The sequence below is a fragment of the Cydia splendana genome, chromosome 24 (assembly GCF_910591565.1).
Source record: "Cydia splendana chromosome 24, ilCydSple1.2, whole genome shotgun sequence".
Classification (NCBI taxonomy): Eukaryota; Metazoa; Arthropoda; class Insecta; order Lepidoptera; family Tortricidae; genus Cydia; species Cydia splendana.
Window position 1 is genome coordinate 4,593,736 of NC_085983.1, and position 19,050 is coordinate 4,612,785.

At 42.6% G+C, this 19,050-nt stretch overlaps 1 protein-coding gene and 1 long non-coding RNA gene across 2 annotated transcripts in view; one reads left to right on the forward strand and one right to left on the reverse strand.

The window, feature by feature from the left end:
• The window catches only part of LOC134802161 (uncharacterized), a gene marked incomplete at its 3' end in the record, with an annotated part of 69,718 nt that overhangs the window by 37,734 nt on the left and 12,934 nt on the right, over nt 1-19,050 (forward strand). Inside the window, exons 28-44 of the mRNA XM_063774755.1 lie at nt 3,955-4,116; nt 4,356-6,894; nt 7,402-7,493; nt 8,539-8,637; nt 9,517-9,678; nt 10,195-10,359; nt 10,987-11,085; nt 11,398-11,570; nt 11,735-12,149; nt 12,458-12,577; nt 12,631-12,729; nt 13,186-13,280; nt 13,666-13,816; nt 14,754-14,910; nt 16,009-16,106; nt 16,812-16,970; nt 17,937-18,087. Of these exons, the coding sequence (XP_063630825.1) occupies nt 3,955-4,116; nt 4,356-6,894; nt 7,402-7,493; nt 8,539-8,637; nt 9,517-9,678; nt 10,195-10,359; nt 10,987-11,085; nt 11,398-11,570; nt 11,735-12,149; nt 12,458-12,577; nt 12,631-12,729; nt 13,186-13,280; nt 13,666-13,816; nt 14,754-14,910; nt 16,009-16,106; nt 16,812-16,970; nt 17,937-18,087 (4,936 nt within the window). The remainder of the gene's footprint in view (nt 1-3,954; nt 4,117-4,355; nt 6,895-7,401; nt 7,494-8,538; nt 8,638-9,516; nt 9,679-10,194; nt 10,360-10,986; nt 11,086-11,397; nt 11,571-11,734; nt 12,150-12,457; nt 12,578-12,630; nt 12,730-13,185; nt 13,281-13,665; nt 13,817-14,753; nt 14,911-16,008; nt 16,107-16,811; nt 16,971-17,936; nt 18,088-19,050) is intronic.
• LOC134802207 (uncharacterized) lies at nt 340-3,788 on the reverse strand. The gene is made up of 2 exons (XR_010145809.1): nt 3,203-3,788; nt 340-3,080 (listed from the first exon to the last, which is right to left on the reverse strand). It is a non-coding gene; the product is annotated as an uncharacterized LOC134802207 (long non-coding RNA).

A 19,050-nucleotide genomic window follows, 5' to 3' on the forward strand; every position in this document is an offset into this window, starting at 1 on the left:
GTATAGACGTCTAATGGACGCTACCTTCCCCCTCCCGCACCACATAAGCTCGACGTTGAACATTGGTCCTTAAAATTATTTCTTTCTTGACGTGCTAAAAATAAGTTATCGTGAAATCATGAACATATATATTATAATTCTGATATCTATATAGTTAAGGTTTCCTCTAGAAAAGACATGACATATTTCGCCGGTATATGGTTTGTCTCTCATGTGTTCCTATTTTTAATGTTATCGATGTCAGTCTGGTACTGTTATTATTAGGTCTGTCAGCGTGGTGTCAACTGTCGGGTGGTCTGGTACATACATCTGTTGTTATAGTAAATAAAACACTTAGAATTGGTTTGTACAATGCGGGTTCTCTTGGCACAAATCATGACAATTTCATAGCGGCTGCTACTCGACAAGATGTTGATGTGCTGGCGATTAACGAATCATGGTTAAGGGCGGGCGAAGAAGGGCGGGCACCGACACTTCCTGGATACAGCTTCCGGCATATTCCTAGGCCGCAGGGCGACCGGTCCCGTGGTGGGGGCGTAGGATTTTATATTAAGCGTCATCTCAGGGCTCGGACCTGGCCTCATCCAGTTGACCCGCTGCATAAGCTGGTGGAGCAGATGTGGATCACTTTTGCTCTCAACGGAAGGAAGCTAGCAATTGGTACGGCATACCGTCCACCTTGGATGGATCTCCAACTGTTTTTAGATGCTGTAAGTGATTCAATTAGTTCAATGCGTAGCTACGACAACTTAGTTTTACTAGGTGATTTTAATATAAATTTATTGAATGGCACCGACACAAAAACTACTCAATTTAATAATTTTATAACTTGCTTTGGTTTAACACAATTAGTGTCGCAGCCAACACATTTCACTGACACCAGCCAGACGCTGATCGATGTTGTCTGTACGGACATGCAGGCCAATACTACAGCAATTGATCATGTGGGCTCCCTGTATGGTCATTGCCTTGTTGTCTGTAATTTCAATGTTAAGCGTGAGAAACACAAGCCTTACCGCGTTACCTATAGGCCTCTTAAAAACATCTGCGAAAAAGATCTAGATGTGGACTTGCAGAGCGTGAGGTGGGACTTGATAACAAACCTTGGAAATGTCAATGACATGGTAACAGCCTTTAATCAACAAGTTCTTAATCTATTTGATTTGCATGCTCCTCTTAAGACATCCTTGATTAAAGCTCAATCATACCCCTGGATTACGGACACCGTCAAATTGATGATGAGGTTGCGTGACAGTGCTGCGGCAGATTTTCACAAAAGCCAGAGCGAAGTCAAAAAGATATACTACAAAGACCTTAAGTCTATTGTAAATAAAGCTCTGTATTTTGAAAAGGTAGCATATTTCAAACATAGTATTAATAATAAAATTAATGAGCCCAAAACTTTATGGAAAAATTTAAAAAATACAGTGTTGCCTAAAAAGAATAATGAATTACCTAATATATTTAATAATCCTGATACCTTGAACAAACACTTCCTAGATCTACCTGGAACTTCAAGTGTCACTATATCACAGCTGACCTATTTTGAATTTCATAAGTTCAATGACTCTGTTTTCCATTTAGATACTGTTAGTTCTTATCAAATAATTAAAGTAATTAAATGTTTAAAATCGAATGCTGAGGGTATTGACGGGATAAATCTAAACATGCTTACTATGACTTTTCCACACACAATTGATTTCATTACGAGCCTAATAAATACCTCCATTCTTACATCCACCTTTCCAGATATCTGGAAGTTAGCAGTCGTGACTCCCTTGCCTAAAGTATCGAACCCATCTGTGCTTTCAGACCTTAGGCCTATAAGTATACTACCTTGTCTGTCCAAAATAATGGAAAAAGTAGTATGCTTACAGCTAACCGCCTACTTAGAAAACAATAATATCCTACCAGATGTCCAATCAGGTTTTCGGAAGGGACGTAGCACTGTGACCGCATTACTCGATGTCTCTGATAACATTTTGGATGCTCAAGACAAAGGAATGTGTACTATTTTAGTCCTCCTCGATTTCTCAAGAGCATTTGATTGTCTGAATATAAATCTGCTTCTTTCCAAATTGACTTTTTACGGATTTGATCACAAAACTGTAAAGTGGTTTGAAAGCTATTTACATAATCGATCACAAATTGTGAAAGTATGTTGCAGTGACGGATCTTCATTTTTATCCGAAAAAGCTGATATAACAAGAGGAGTTCCACAGGGATCGGTGATCGGCCCACTCCTGTTCATATTATACTCCGCAGATATAGGGTCCCACATCACGCATTGCAAATACCATATATATGCAGACGACATACAAGTGTATATATCATGTAAGCCAGCTGACATTGACAGTGCTATAGAAAAATTAAACCAAGATCTCACCTCAATAGCATCATGGGCCACAGAAAACTGCCTGTTGCTTAATCCAAATAAAACTAAATACCTAGTATTTGGCAGCAGGCAACAACTGGCTGGTGTCAGTATATCAACGGATGTTACGCTAATGAATACACCGGTTGAGAGGGTGTATGAAGCGCGTAATTTAGGTCTCATAATGGATTGTGGACTACGTTATGAGAAGCATGTCTCCGAGGCCATTAGGAGTTGTTTTTACAAGCTTAAAGTTTTATATAAAATTCGGCCATATTTAAGCGAAAACCTCCGCTGTCAACTAGTTGAATCACTTGTCCTATCAAAATTAAACTATGTGGATGTAGTGTTTGGGCCTAGACTTCTTGCAAAGACAAAGAGACTCATTCAACGTGTTCAAAATGCCTGTGCTCGCTTCTGTTTCAATATTCCGTTGAGAGCTCACGTGACACCATTTCTGAACAGCCATAAGATCCTCAAGATGCAACACCGTCGTAAACTTCATTTGGCTTGTCTGCTCTTTGGTGTGCTTAAATATGGTACTCCGCCTTATCTCTTCAATAAGCTTTCTTGTATTAAGCTCCGCGAACGCCGTAACTGTGGAATTCAATTGTTAATGCCACGCCATGCCACAGCAGCGTTTCGGGGAAGTTTTCGCTATGCCGCGTCGAAAGTCTGGAACAATATACCTCCGCCTTTGAGAAACCTGCAAAGTATTCATAGCTTTAAGTCAAAGATTAAACTGTATTTACTTAATCACCAACGTAGCCAAGAAGCCTACAGACTTGATACCAGCTGCCTGTAGTTTGTAATTTTACTTATGCTTACCTCAAGTGTTTTGTTCCTTTGGCCTGACAAGGGTTCATCATTCCTTTACGCCATACTTAGTAGAGTGCTGTTATGTTAGTATTTCGTACATTTTCGTAAATTCGTCATCCTACAATGCTGTTTTGCTAATAAGCTAATCTTACAAGATTTTTTAACGTAGATTTCATGAACGCTCGATATTGGTTTGGTCTGACATTGCTTTTTAGTTAGTGTAGCCACCGTTGGCGCTAGTAGTATATACAGCTGTAATGCTCAGCCAAGATATGGTCGGACCGGATCGATACAGCGATTTAGAGCACGATGCTTGTTTTTGTATTAATTAATCTTAATTGTAAATAGTCGTTATGTTGTATCTTCTTGCTGTGTAACTTTTTTCTTATTTAACTAACTGTTTACTGTATGTTATTTCTGTCTTTTTTCTTCTTGTCTGTTACCTTCCGTGATTCTTCTCACTTGATGGTCTCATCGGAAGATCAGCGCTGGAAGCCACCAGCAACATGCTGAGATGGGGCCATTTCGTGGCACTTTAATCTTATTTTGTGTTTTCTTTTATACTATGTACTGTTCCGATTGTTTGTGCTTACGAATAAATCTATTCTATTCTATTCTATTCTATTCTAATGTCACTCATTACTATGCATATTAGTAAATTCATAAGTACACAAATGCGTTCTTAAAATAAATCTTTATTAAAAAAGGTATTGACTGGACAAAAGTAAAAACAAATAATATACCTATTTTTTTATTTTAAGGAGGACAACGTAAGCGACACCGAGACGATAGTAGGCGAGAAAGAGACGGAGCTATGCAAAGAAATGAAAGAGTGCCTCGTGAAGTTCGCCAGCTTCGCCCTGAACAGCCTCGACAAGGGTTTGCAGGAACATGAGCAGGAGTCGGTCAGCCCGCCGTTACAGGTATGTAAGAGTATAAGGAACGTGCGTCATAAATTTTACCGATAGATGTACGGTGTGTGAAAAATCCTACATCGCGCTGTTAGGATTTTTCCGGGAGACATCCTCCGGCCGATTCTAAGTATTGTTAAGTTTTTGCAACAGTTGCACCTCGTTTGATTTGGACAATAAAGACTATTCTATCTTCTATCTATCTCGCTCATATTTCTGTGAGCCTGTTGTTATTTACTTTTATTTTTCAGGAAATGTCTCCAACAACCTCCGAGCCGATGCCCGTGTACACTCCCAAACCGAGCCAGAGGTTACTCCAGGTCAACAAGTTCCTCCCCCGCGACGACACCCTTGACTTCCAGTCGCAGATCGCACCGGAAGTCCTAAACATACCCCTAAACGCAAGGCGGACCCCAGTCTTAGTTGAGGAGGAAGAAAAATGCATCAAAGTCGACGAAAAAGACCCCAACGTCTACAAATATGTTACCTTCGGTCTAGAAATCAAAAAAGCTATGGAGGAATGCCAGAATATCATCAATTCTTACAACAGTATTAATAAAGAAGAGGGGAAAGAGGAGCAAGACGGACCGCTTTCTTTAGAACAAATATGCGAAGTCATGATGAGTTTGGACAAGAATTCAGCTGAGTTCCTAGAGAAAATGGACTCGGATGAACCTATAGATATTAACACGGCTAACACGAAACTAGTGGAACTAGTAGAAAACATGCCGCAAATACTAGCCAACATGCCCGAGATAGCGTCCAAACTTTCCGAATTCGCTAACGCCTCCTTCGAACTCCCCGAATTCGCTTCGATCATGAACAGTCTCCCCGAAGTTAATAACGAAGCCCAACTAACCCCAGAAACGTTAAGACAGATAAGAGAACTAAAGTTAAATAAGAATAAGGATAGCGTTAAAGTAACTAAAAACACTGCCAAACGTAAAACAAAGAAAATTAAGAGTAATGTAGAGCACGACGATATCATAGGCACTATGACTCTAGAATTCGATAGCCAGGACATAACGGAGCTTCTAAAAGACGAAAAAGACTTACAAGCTATAATGAAAAATAAGAATAATAAGGAAGATTTGAAAATCTCAGATTTACTCTTCTCTATATCAGCTCAAGTAGTTATTAACAAAGTGTTCGAATATTTAAAACAAAACAAAAGTCCTGAGCTAGCAAAGTGTCTTGAAGACGATATAAATAAGGACATATTTAATACGCAAAAGAATAGCATCAATTCTGAAATGTATTCGAAAGCGTCGACGTTATTTGACAATTTTGTAAAAGACGCCCTGAGCATGGACCAGTTAAGAGAGCTAGTGAAGGATAGATTTAACTCCATGAAGCACTATGTAGCCACGAAATTCAAAGGTATACCAGTAGAGTTACTAGAAAACGAGATAGAAGCCATGCTCGAGAAATTTTATACTTATATACAAGATTTAGCTGGAAAACAGAACGCCAGCGATAGTGATAAGATTATAGAAAAGATAGAGGAGTTAAATAAAAACTCGCAGTCCGAAAGCGATAGCGAAAGCTGCCCGGCCTCTAAGGAATCATTAAAACAAATTTCGAAACTTCTAAGCACCTCTGCGGGAAACACTTTTGACCTACTAATAATGAAACTATCTAAAATGTCTCAAGACAAAAAGACTTCAGTGAAAAGTCTGAAATTTAAATATATAGATGTTATAAAGAGGTGCGCGGATTCTGTCCAACTAACAGGGTGGATTCTACTCAATCCGGAGATAGCTAGTAATGTTATAGAAGAATTGACAGGAATACCAAGTAAGAATACGGAAAACGTGCCAGATTTTCTTACCATGGCTGACGAAGAAAAGAAAGAATACTTCTTAGAGCGTTTAAAAGATATGAATAAGTCGTACATGGACACTTTACCTAAGGATGTGCTCTCAGGCGACGAATGGCTAGTTATGCTATATAGATTAGAAAAACTAGAAGGTAAGATTAAGGAATCTTTTACTAAATTAACTTTACCTAAAAGCCCGGCTGTACAGGCGAGCGAAGCTGAAATATTAGCCGCCAAAGGCTTAAGCAAAATCATAGGTAAGGCCAACGCGAGGGTAGTGAAAAAACCGGAGCTTAAAATTAAAAAGGAAGAGAAAATCGAATCGAAAGAGACAGAAGAAGAAAAGAAATCTAAAAACGAAGCGTTGTTAGCGAAATGCGAAGCGATATTAACGTCTAAAGGAGAGAAATCATTGCTAGACAGTTTTTATACTATTAAATCATATATCACCCAAGGGTTACCAGTACCGGAATCATATAAGAAGCATGTAATCTCTATATGCTCGAGCATAGATGCGAAATTACTAGACGACGATATACAGGAGACTTTGAAACTTGACGAGGAATCTGAAGATAAAGATAAGGATAAGACGAATCTATCTGTAATAGGCTCTCAAAACCCTGAGCTGCTAGCGAAATATTCCGCTCAGGCTTTAAGAAACGCTAAACAAACATTAAACGCTGTAGCGTTTAGAAATATGATGCGAAACGGCCAGACGAAATCAGAGTCAGACGCTTGTGATACTCCGAAAACTGATTGCAAATGGACGAACGATTGTATCTGTAACTCGTGCAAAGACAACGATAATGTGTGTTTAGGGGACATTGTGAAACAGTGTTACGATGATGGCAAGAGTAAGACGGGGCTAGAAGAGAAGAAGAAGGAGGTTAAAGTGGCTAAGCCGGCGGTGAAGCCGGTGGCCAAGCCGAAGGTGTGTGAGAACGCCTCCCATCAGCAGCATGTCTGTAAAGGTACGTTTTGTTTGTGCGTTTTTATATTTTTTCTCTTGAGGCTAAAATGACTATAGCTAACCATAAGTAGCTCTTGTTTTAATTGTAAGTTAACAGTGTTTTACACGCTTTTATTTAGCTTCACCGCGTATATTCTTTGTATGTATGTATATGTGCACCAAATCTTGTAACTTAAATTTGAACCACTTCCCGGTATCTGATTGAGCTAAAATTTGGCATACTTCCTTATATCCGCTGACAATGCAAAAATATACTAATACGGAGCTGATCTGATGATGCAGTCAGAAGGTAGCCAAAGTAACTCTTCAATGTGTAAACATAAACACATTAGAAGGATCTCGAGAAGCATTTGATAGACATGCAAAGGAGAGAAGGTATAGACGACGATAAGTGTATCAAACAATATTTTTGACGGTCACTTGTTAATGAGTTCTTCCTTTGTTTGACCGAGGATCCGAGTTTGACCTTACCACGATGTTTTAAATGCGATGAATTGTTTGTTTCCAGTCGGTCACTCGAACGGCACGAACGCGTGCGCGGGCGACGGCGCGGCCGACCAGCCCTGCAGCTGCTGCTACTGCACCGTGTTCGGACACGCGGTAACTTCACACAGACATTTTAATCCATAACTTGAGTCAGGATGGGCCTTACTGTCACTAAAAATGGTACTAGTTCTGCGGTGTCACTCACGAATTCGAGCCAATCTAACGCAACTAGTTGCGACCAATCGCGCGTGTGATGCGAACTCATCAACCAATCGCGTTGTCGCGGTGTAACGCCGCTGTACTGGCCCCATTCATGCCCCATTCTTATTGCCCGTAAGGCCAGTCCTGAGATATACGTCAATGCAACGGACATAATTTAAGAGTCCGCAGCAAGCTCGGCCGAATTTCACCTTCCTATATTTGCACATACCATGACATGAGGCTGCTGCGACTGTCTGTTTGTTCGCGATAAACTCAAAAACTAAACGGATTTTCATGCGGTGTTCACCTATCAATAGGGCGATTCTTGAGAAAGGTTTAGGTGTATAATTTGTTAACCCGTGCGAAACCGGTTCGCTAGTTAGTTTATATAGCTCCAGCTTATAAAACACGAAATTTATCAAAAACTAATTTCGTATGAAAAACTCGCTGTATTTTTTTAACTATGGTATCTGAAGCTACATAAAGTAATTACAGGAGTAGATATACCTTATCCTATTGTAAGTACAAAGTTTCAGATCAATCTAGCTAGTCGTTTTAAAATGAGAGCGTAACTACGTTTGTATGGAGAACCGAGCTTGCTGCGGACTCTTAGGTTAAGAAGTGTGTAAATACTTACATATGTAAATATTTTATTATCAAGAAGCCATGTTAAAAAACAATCTATAAAAGCGAACTTATGCCTACAAGGAATGTCTTCCTTTCTCTTTCAAGTATTTTAGGCTTGTATATTCCTCGCAGCTCGTGTGCAAACTTTACACTAAGTTAAAAAACAATACTATAAGGGCCAGTTGCACCAACCACATTTGGCAGACTGATCAACGTCAGCCGGCGCGCCCCGGCGCTTTACTATGAAACTTTCCATACATAAACATTTAGCGAACTCTTTAACGATACGAACAGTTTGGTGCAACCGACCCTAATTAAGTTGTTTCGACAGCCGCCACTCACGACGCCGGTGCCGCGCAACTTCAACGAGACGAGGGAGCGTCTGCGCTCCATACTCAATAAGAAGAAGCAGAAATGCAGGACGGCTAACGTATGTATACTCACTTAAGCTTAAATATATGTCCCATTATAATTTTGAACTTTATTTTAAAGAGATACTCGTATGGTTCAACTTGGCGTAATTTCTAACACCTTTATGGCCCCGCCGCTCACCGCCGCGCAGATCAAGCGTCAGGGCGTGCGCCACCCCGATAAGATGGCCGGTATGCTCGACAAGATGGCGGACATGAGCGTCAGAGCGATAAAGGGTTAAAAATAGAGGCGGTTTAATCTAAATGGGGCAGAAACTACTCAAACTCAAACACTTGTATTGATACTACTTTGACGCGACTAGCAATGCATTTCTCATGCACCAATTAGCACGAACGATCGATGACATCAATATCAAAACCTTAACATATGCCCTTACTTACTTTGGTTTATATCTCTAAAATACTGCCCTCTTAAGCTAAAAAGCCTTGCATTCAGTTTTCATACAAATTGACTGCAAATACGGCTTTTTAGCTTAGGAGGGCAGAATAGGCCTAGTGGTTCTTAAAAAGTTGCAGTTTCTAATCATCTGTCTTTGTCCCCTTGTTTATCTGGTATAATCAAAACCCAAGTTATGAAGGTTCAAAAAAACGACGAAGCGCTTCGAGAAATGGTAGGTAGTGCCCTTGCGCTTCGCATAGCTCGTCTTGGGCGGTATTTCACGTAGTGTAGGACGCCCTCCGACCAGGTGGGATGACGACCTGCTAAAGACTGCAGGCAGATGCTGGATGCGGCAAGCTGAGGACAGGGCGGTATGGCGCTCTTTAGGGGAGGGGCTATGTCCAGCAGTGGACTACTATAGCCTGATGATGATGATGATGATGATGATGATGATATTAAAAAGAAAAACATGCAAATACACACGTAATTTATCTAACAGGGTTCGGCGTCGCCAGTGGCAGTAAAGCCAGTGCCAGCTAAACCGGTGGCAGCCAAGCCGGTGCCAGCTAAGCCAGTGGCAGTCAAGCCGGTAGCAGCGAAACCGGTGGCATTGCCCGAGGCACCCAAGCCGGTGCCCGCGCCGCCCACTCCAAAGCCGCCAGTGAGTATACATACACCATTATTGTTTTTCTAGTGGACTAAAGCTAGCTTTGAGGAAAACTGAATTATTATGTGGTGTTTGATATCTATCAATGTAAAAATCCACGGTAGCTGTTACAAGCGTTATCCTATGGTATGTACGATAAACAACGCACTTACATTACTGTTTACAAGAAATCCCAAATTGTGGATGAGGTTACTTGCGTTGTCTGAAGTTTTTTTACCCCGGCTTTTGTGTTTTCTATTTTATTTCGAATGATTAATCGCCACATTGCGAGATTGCTGCCACACATTCGTTCTCTGACTATTGACAGATATGTAATAGTATGATGATTTCTTTATATGTTCACAATTTTCCTAAGCCGCGTGCCGTAACCTATAGCCAATACAGTTTGATCGACACATAAAACAGTAAAGGCCAAGGTTTTGAAAAGATTGGTATCATACCTTCGCATTTATTGTTTACACTGTATATGTTTATTTATTATTTCCGCACCACCGACTAAATAACCCCCAGTTCGTGTTCCAGGCGCTCCCCAAAACCCTCCCCCCGGCGGGCCCGCCGCTCACCGCCGCGCAGACGCACGCGCAGCTCAAGCGGCAGGGCGAGCGCCAGCCCGACAAGATGGCCGCCGTGCTCGACAAGATGGCCGACATGAGCGTCAGCGACGACAAACCTAAAGTAAGTGCCATCACGCTCCGCGATCGTTGCGCCATTTGGAGTCCTAGCTAAATTGGTTGTTCAATACTTACGCTATATAATTTCCAATATAGCAAGAACCCTAAATGGCATAACCCATTCCTACGGCCCATTCTTACGTACTCCCTTTCGGCTATTTAGGGTTGTCAAAGTTCAAGCCATTATCTTACTGTGGTCGTACACGCAAAGGGACGTCAAGTTGTGCCAACCCTAATAATTGCTCGGAGCAATGCAGAGCCAAACGGAGCCAAGAATGCCCGAAAGGATCAGTTTCGTAACCCTGACGAGAATCAAACTTAAATTCTAAAACATATTATGTCGTGGTCGTTTATGGCTGACAAATTGAAACCTATGGAAATTGTGAGGTTAACACAGATGTACTGCATAATCATTTACCATCGTATTTTCACGGAAACGTTCGTATTTGTCATGCTACTTCAGGCAACTTTAGTACTTTTTGTACCGATTCTGACTGACTGAAATAGGAAACGTTCGTACGTTTCCGTGAAAATACGATGGCAAAGAATTATGCCCTTCATCTGTACCGATTTGACATTAAACAACTGGATAATTAAATTTACCATTTTTTTAAAGCAACTATTGTTTCAGGCATTACAACGCACGGTGCCGGTTCAGGTGAACGTGCCGCCCGCCTTGAAGGCCGAGGGAAAAGTCAATCCCAACGCCATGGAACAGATTCGATTACAGGTATTATATAAAAAAGCCCTAAAAGTCCAAAATTGAGTAAAAATAATAACGCTAGAAGATTGTCGAGTTTGTAAATTAATACAACCAAGAGTAAAAAGACGGGAGTATTTAGTATTTGAATAAGTTCTTATTTTGTAGACAGTTTGAGTCTTTAGAGTTTGCCGTTCTCGAGAACGTTCTGCACCCTAAGTCATGAGTCACTTTGCACTTTCATGCTTTTTAGGGCGTGACTTGTTATTTTATCCACGATGTCGCTGCATAGTTAGCTTAGACGTACTCTAGAACGTTTTCACATCATTTTAATTATTTCAGCAACTAAAACAACAACAACAGGCCGCGTTCCAGCAGCGACCGGTCCCTCAACCCGCGCCCGCCCAACAGAAACCGGAGCCCATCTACGACCTGCCCATACACAACAAGCCCACCCTCACACCGCAGCAGCAACAGCAGATACAGAGGCAGCAACAGTTGCAGCAACAGGTACTGTAACGTGCCAGCCGCGACCGGTCCCTCAACCCGCGCCCGCCCAACAGAAGCCGGAGCCCATCTACGACCTGCCCATACACAACAAGCCCACCCTCACACCGCAGCAGCAACAGCAGATACAGAGGCAGCAACAGTTGCAGCAACAGGTACTGTAACGTGCCAGCAGCGACCGGTCCCTCAACCCGCGCCCGCCCAACAGAAGCCGGAGCCCATCTACGACCTGCCCATACACAACAAGCCCACGCTCACACCGCAGCAGCAACAGCAGATACAGCGGCAGCAACAGGTACTGTAACGTGCCAGCAGCGACCGGTCCCTCAACCCGCGCCGGCACAGCAGAAGCCGGAGCCCATCTACGACCTGCCCATACACAACAAGCCCACCCTCACACCGCAGCAGCAACAGCAGATACAGCGGCAGCAACAGGTACTGTAACGTGCCAGCAGCGACCGGTCCCTCAACCCGCGCCGGCACAGCAGAAGCCGGAGCCCATCTACGACCTGCCCATACACAACAAGCCCACCCTCACACCGCAGCAGCAACAGCAGATACAGAGGCAGCAACAGTTGCAGCAACAGGTACTGTAACGTGCCAGCAGCGACCGGTCCCTCAACCCGCGCCCGCCCAACAGAAGCCGGAGCCCATCTACGACCTGCCCATACACAAGAAGCCCACGCTCACACCGCAGCAGCAACAGCAGATACAGCGGCAGCAACAGGTACTGTAACGTGCCAGCAGCGACCGGTCCCTCAACCCGCGCCGGCACAGCAGAAGCCGGAGCCCATCTACGACCTGCCCAATTGCCCATACACAACAAGCCCACGCTCACACCGCAGCAGCAACAGCAGATACAGCGGCAGCAACAGGTACTGTAACGTGCCAGCAGCGACCGGTCCCTCAACCCGCGCCGGCACAGCAGAAGCCGGAGCCCATCTACGACCTGCCCATACACAACAAGCCCACGCTCACACCGCAGCAGCAACAGCAGATACAGCGGCAGCAACAGGTACTGTAACGTGCCAGCAGCGACCGGTCCCTCAACCCGCGCCGGCACAGTAGAAGCCGGAGCCCATCTACGACCTGCCCATACACAACAAGCCCACGCTCACACCGCAGCAGCAACAGCAGATACAGCGGCAGCAACAGTTGCAGCAACAGGTACTGTAACGTGCCAAGTGGGCGTTATCCATAATTTATCTTTCTATGATACAAAATGTCACTAAAACAAACAACAACAAACAACAAATAAAACAACAACAAATAACAATAAATAAAAACAACGACACAACAGTAAATAAAATATAATTGTATAATCAAAATGGCCGCTATTATGAATTTATGCATATAATGTGCGAACGTGTTGGATTTTTTTGATATTCCGACATATGAGTGTGGTCCACAGGTGTAGAATGACGCTTCTGACAGTCTAGATCTGTGATGTCAAAATCGTAAAACACATGAATATTTTTAAAAGTCGACCGCCATCTTTTTGCATCTTATGGCTAACCGTGTTGTAAATTGTATGTCCCGCTACGACACGATTCGATCCATATAATTTTTATTTGTGTTGCTAAGCATCATAAGTCATAAAGAATTGCTTCTCTCTCTTTTTAGTTACAACAGCAGCGTCAGAGCAGGCCGGCGGCACAACAGGTGTCTCTCTCTAGCAGGGATACCAGCGTGTTTTCCACGTCTAGCGGGTGCTCTGGGTGAGTTAATATAAATATTTCAATCATGTTAACAGATAGGCTGATATAGTTGCATCTTTTAAAAATAATAGTAAAACGACACCGGAGTCGACGATCGAAAGATTATTAGTGTAAAGATTTCAATCAAACCACAGGTAGTTTATTTTTACGCCACTGCTCAGATAATGGCAATAGATGATCTAAATTTGGGGTTTTTACACTTGTATGGAAATCAGTTGTTATCGCGGGCCGGATCCGGCCCAGGATAACCTCGAGAACAATTGACTGAACCAACAGTCAAACAACTCACCTTGATGGGTCAATCCTCAAACTTCAAAGTGACTGTTTCATCTATAGCAAATTTCTGCATACAACAGTGTAATATTTGAATGAAACATTGTTTTAGGATGACGTCGCACAGCGGCGGCGGGTGCTGGCGCGGCGCGCAGCAAGATCCTCGCGATTTAGACGCACTTCTGCAGTATATAGAGGGGCCGGCGCGGCACGTGGACCGCGGGAAGAAGCGCGCCAAGAAACAGCGGCAGAAGGGCAAGCGGGTATGGTCTTATATTGTCTACTTACAAAAACAACACCCCAGTACCAGCTTCTCCCTCTGTAGGGCTAAGATGGTCGGCTCTTTATCATTTGTCACTATGCCTGTCACGTTCTAACAAATATGAACGTGCAAAAGTGACGCATGGCATGGCAGGTGATAAAAATGCGACCATGATACCGCTTCTGGACCATATCCAACGAAGAGCGACTCGAATTGTCGCCTGCTAGCGTATTTTAGATCTGCTTGACTCATTGGCGCTGCGTAGAGATGTAGTCTCGCTTTGCATTTTCTATCGCATGTATCACGGGGAGTGCTCCGAGAAATTGTTCCGACTAATCCCTACCGCTTCTTTCCGCCATCGCTCTACGCGACAACATTACCATCTTTACCACTTAGATCAGGGGTCTCCAAACTTTTTTACCTGAGGGCCATATTGTCACTCAGAAACTTTCGCGCGGGTCACCGTCGGTTTTTGCGCCGGGGGAGGGTGTCTGGTTGCTGCTGTTAGGAACAGTTCCACTCTCAATTAATGCTGAACCCCTGGAGCCTGGCTCCCGCGGGCCGGACAGTGGGCACTCGCTTTGGGTGTCGGCGGGCCGGATTGGATCGCGTCGCGGGCCGGGGTTTGGAGACCCCTGACTTAGATGGTTGACAGTCCTCAACTGTGCGTTTTTCCAGAAACTTCCTGAATTGCACAGCTAAACTGTAGAATGAACTGTCGCCTGCGGTATTTCTGAACCGATACGACCTTCAAACCTATAGAAATGGACGTACAACCCCTTCGGTCTTGCGGGTATCCATAGGCGACTGTATCGCTTACCATCAGGCGATTCGTCTGCTCGTTTGCCACCTATATTATAAAAATACATGCTTTAATTCCGAATAATGCTAAAATCTCCAGGCTTTTTGTATACTAACTATATGTTACACATCCTCAGATGGAGGTCCGGCTGGTGGAAGAACATACGCAGCTGGCTACGCAGCTGAACCGCATGCGGCTAGAGTTACGAGCGATGCAGGCGCGACACATGGTGACCGCGCGGCAGGCCGAGGAGGCCAAGGCCCAGCTCAAGCAGACGCAGGCCAAGAAGAAAGGTAGGCTAATAATAACTCAAACTTAATAATTACTTTTAATAATAAAAAACACTTTAAAAAATCTGTTCAAAAGTCATCATTTTATATACTTTATCAGCAGTTCCACTTTACCAAACTATACATTCTGAAAACAACTAAACGATTTACAGATGTGACTATAATGTTTGAAGAGTTCCCTCGATTTTTCCAGGATTTCGCGTAAATGAAACAATGATCCTGACCATTATAAAATTCCATCGAAACTTTGAAGTCTGTTAAAGAAACATTTGTCACAATTTTGTCACAAGTTAAATATTGACTAAAGTCTTATCACTAGTTTTCTCAAAATGGGAATTACTAGATTTGCTAGACCCGTGAGGGATAGAACATACGCAGTGCGACTGATTTCAAAACGCGTTTTATATAATAAGTGAGAACAATTGTTATATTTATAAACAATACTTACGTATTATAGTAGTTTATTAAAATCTATAGTTAGTTTTTTAGCATTAGAAAGAACTTGAAAGAAGGTAAGCGATCTTGACATGTCTTTTAATTGAAAAACGCTTTTTAAAAATCAGTAACTGTTACTTATGAAAGCAGAAGAATATAAATGATCGTATTAGATTCATAATTGTTACATATTTGCCGTGACTTATTTTTAAAATGTGTTTTTCAATTAAAAGACACGTCAAGATTGTTTACCTTATTTCTAATGCTAAAAAACCGGGCAAGTGCGAGTCAGACTCGCGCACGAAGGGTTCCGTACCATAATGCAAAAAACAGCAAAAAAAAAACGGTCACCCATCCAAGTACTGACCCCGCCCGACGTTGCTTAACTTCGGTCAAAAATCACGTTTGTTGTACGGGGCTCCCACCCACTTAAATCTTTATTTTATTCTGTTTTTAGTATTTGTTGTTATAGCGGCAACAGAAATACATCATCTGTGAAAATTTCAACTGTCTAGCTATCACGGTTCGTGAGATACAGTCTGGTGACAGACGGACGGACGGACGGACGGACGGACGGACAGCGGAGTCTTAGTAATAGGGTCCCGTTTTACACTTTGGGTACGGAACCCTAAAAAAACGAACTATAAATATTGTATTTGTTTACAGGGAAGAAACAGAAAATGAATCCGGCGCAGCAAGCCAAAACGCAGTTGATAGCTGAACAACTAGGGGAGCTCAATACTCTACTGAATGCGACCGCTAAGGTACGGAATAACTATCTATAAACGTTTTTTAAGTGGGACGGTCTAGTTCAGAATTTATTGTCCCATTTAGAAAAAATACTATATGTACTCTATGGATGTCTTTGGCATATTTTTAGGGTTCCTTACCTCAAAAGGAAAAAACGGATCATCATCAAAGACATGTTCCACATAAAAATAAGTGTTCCGTGAACAAAGTTTTGTACGGAACACTAAAAAATGCATTGTTAAAAATTGAGTAATGTACGGAACCCTTGGGACACGAGTCCGACTCGCACTTGGCTGGTTTTTTTTTTAATCTCAAGGTCAAGTTAAAAATCGGTGTACTTAGATGTATTGAAAAATTAGAGCATTTCCTAAGTGCCTGCTTGCGAACCTCTCAGCACGCGGGTACCATTTTGAAATTGTCTATACACCGTGTTTTTATTGAATTCCGTTAACTTCGGGGTATGGTTAAGTACGTTTAAGAAAACTAACTCAGGTATGCACCCTTGAAATTAACGGAAATCAAAAAAAACACGGTGTATACATATATGTACGTAAAAACAATTGATATCGGCAAAAAAATGGGTAACCTTTTTAATCCGAGCTTTTGACAATACAATTCAAAAAGTTTCACTGACATCAGATCAAAATTCATTTTTTTTTTTATAAATTATGTCTAATTATTGTTTTGGTGTCATCTCATAATCCATTATTATGTAACAGGAGGTGGCGGAGGCGGAACGCCAGGTGTCGCAGTTCGCGGCGCGCTTCGAGGAGTGCGAGCGACAACTAGCACTAGCGCGCGCGCTGCAGGGCGACCGCCCGCCCGCCGCCACCCCCGCCACCCCCGCCGCCGTCACCACCCAGCAGGTGCACCGACACGTGAGTACACTTGCAAGGCCGAGCTGGAGCGAGCTCGATACTAACACCAGGCGGTCTAGCGTAAGTTGCGTTCTCGCGCGCGAGTCCATACTTGAAGTCGCGCTAGATGTATGGAGTCGCGCGCGAGAACGCAACTCATGCTACACCACCAGTTATGTATACAAAAACTCATTTATTATATAATAAGCGTTATAAAATGAATATAAAACTAAAATTAACTACTATTAAAATAACTAAAGCTAAAAAATTTAAAATACCTATCAAAATTTTGCGCCCTTGGTAAGGGTGCCCATCCCGCAGGCAGCGTTCCCGCACTGGATTGCTATGGCCAATCTTTGCGAGAGAAAGCTGCCTGCGCGAGGGTTACCTGTGGCCTCCCTTAGGCGTTTGCTGAGCTCCTTGCGCCATAATATGTTGTCTTCAACATTCAAAATGTACTGAAATACGTACCGGGGACATATCCACGTAGTCTTACCAAGATCCATGAGTCCATCAACTAAACTTTAAGAAATGTAAAACCTATACACTGTATAGGTACAGTCGCCATCAAATATACCAGAGCGGCCAAGGTGCTCACAAATATCTGAACACGCCTCTATTGTCAAGGCGTTAGAGTGCGTGTTCAGATATTGTAAATACCTTGGCCGGTCCGATATATCTGATAGCGACTGTACAAAATAAAGGTTTTCCTTTTTAACATTTTGAACGCCACAGACGGCAAATGACGTCAACGCAAAATCGTGACAAAGACGGCATTTGACGTCGATCGTTTTTTGACGAAAATCTACTGAAAAACACCCCACTTTTAGGTTGGCATTATCTATTCACAAAACTAAATTTTACCCCCGTGGCGTCAGTGGCACGGCAAATGGATGCAACGTTTGGCGTTCAAAAGGTTAACAAACACTTTCGTGCGTGTCTAACTCGTGCATCGAAATTCTCATGTATATCTGAATACCGTTGCAGTTGGAAGCGGCGATGCTGCACAAGCAGCAACTGCAGCAGCAACACCAGCAGCTCCAGCAGCAGCACCAGCAGCAGCTGCAGCAACAATTCGCCGCCGCGCACATGCTGGTCAGCGACAAGATGGACCGACAGAAACAGAAGGCGTTTATCAGTAAGTGTCGATCAGCGAGCGACGAACAGCGCGTCCAAGGGATGTGAGGGACACCCCGCACACTAGCGTCTCCCGAGCGTCGGCATTTACTCAACTCTATGGCTGCCGCTCGACGCAACGTTGGCGCGACTACGCAACGACGCTATTTCCCATAGCGCTGACTAGACGCCAACGCTCAAATGACACTAGCAAAGAGAATTTGAACTAGAGAAATATTGTCGAAGTGAATTGAGTCGCTTAACTTCAAACTCGGGTAAATCCATCTGTCAGATTATACGATTTTGGTATTAAGAAAAGGTAATAGGGTAGATATTTGCTGAGAGGGTCGAATGGATTTACCCGAGTTTGAAGTTAAGTGACACAATTATCAATTCAATTATTTATTTAATTCAAGATAACAGTGATCCCATTGTTTTAGTATTACATATTATAAGGCTTAAAAATATATTAATAATTAAAAGTTATATTAGACTTAATTAATTTAATTAAACTTATCATTATGGGACCACAAACGTGATCCTTAGAATGCTGTTTGTGCTATCCCTGGTCCTGGTGGTGGTTATGTAGTCAGTACATTTACTGCCATCTTTCAACATAAATAATTAACACTTTTAGAACGCCATTTGAATGTAATCCTTATTTTTTCACTGATATGTGTTAAATTTGTAAAATGTCAAAAAGTATCGCTATCTTTTGACATTTAACAAATTTAACACATATCAGTGAAAAAATAAGGATCAAAGTCAAATGGCGTTCTAAAAGTGTTAATCGTTTGTGTCGAAAGATGCTGCCAAAGATACTTTAAATGTACTGGCTACATAATTCACTTTGACAATATTCCTCTAGTCTGAATTCTCTTTGACACTAGTGTGGGATGACCCTAGTTCTCAGTCATAGATTTCGGTATGAACAATACAGTTTAGAATTATCAGCTAGCTGGGTAACGATGAAACATCTAGTCTT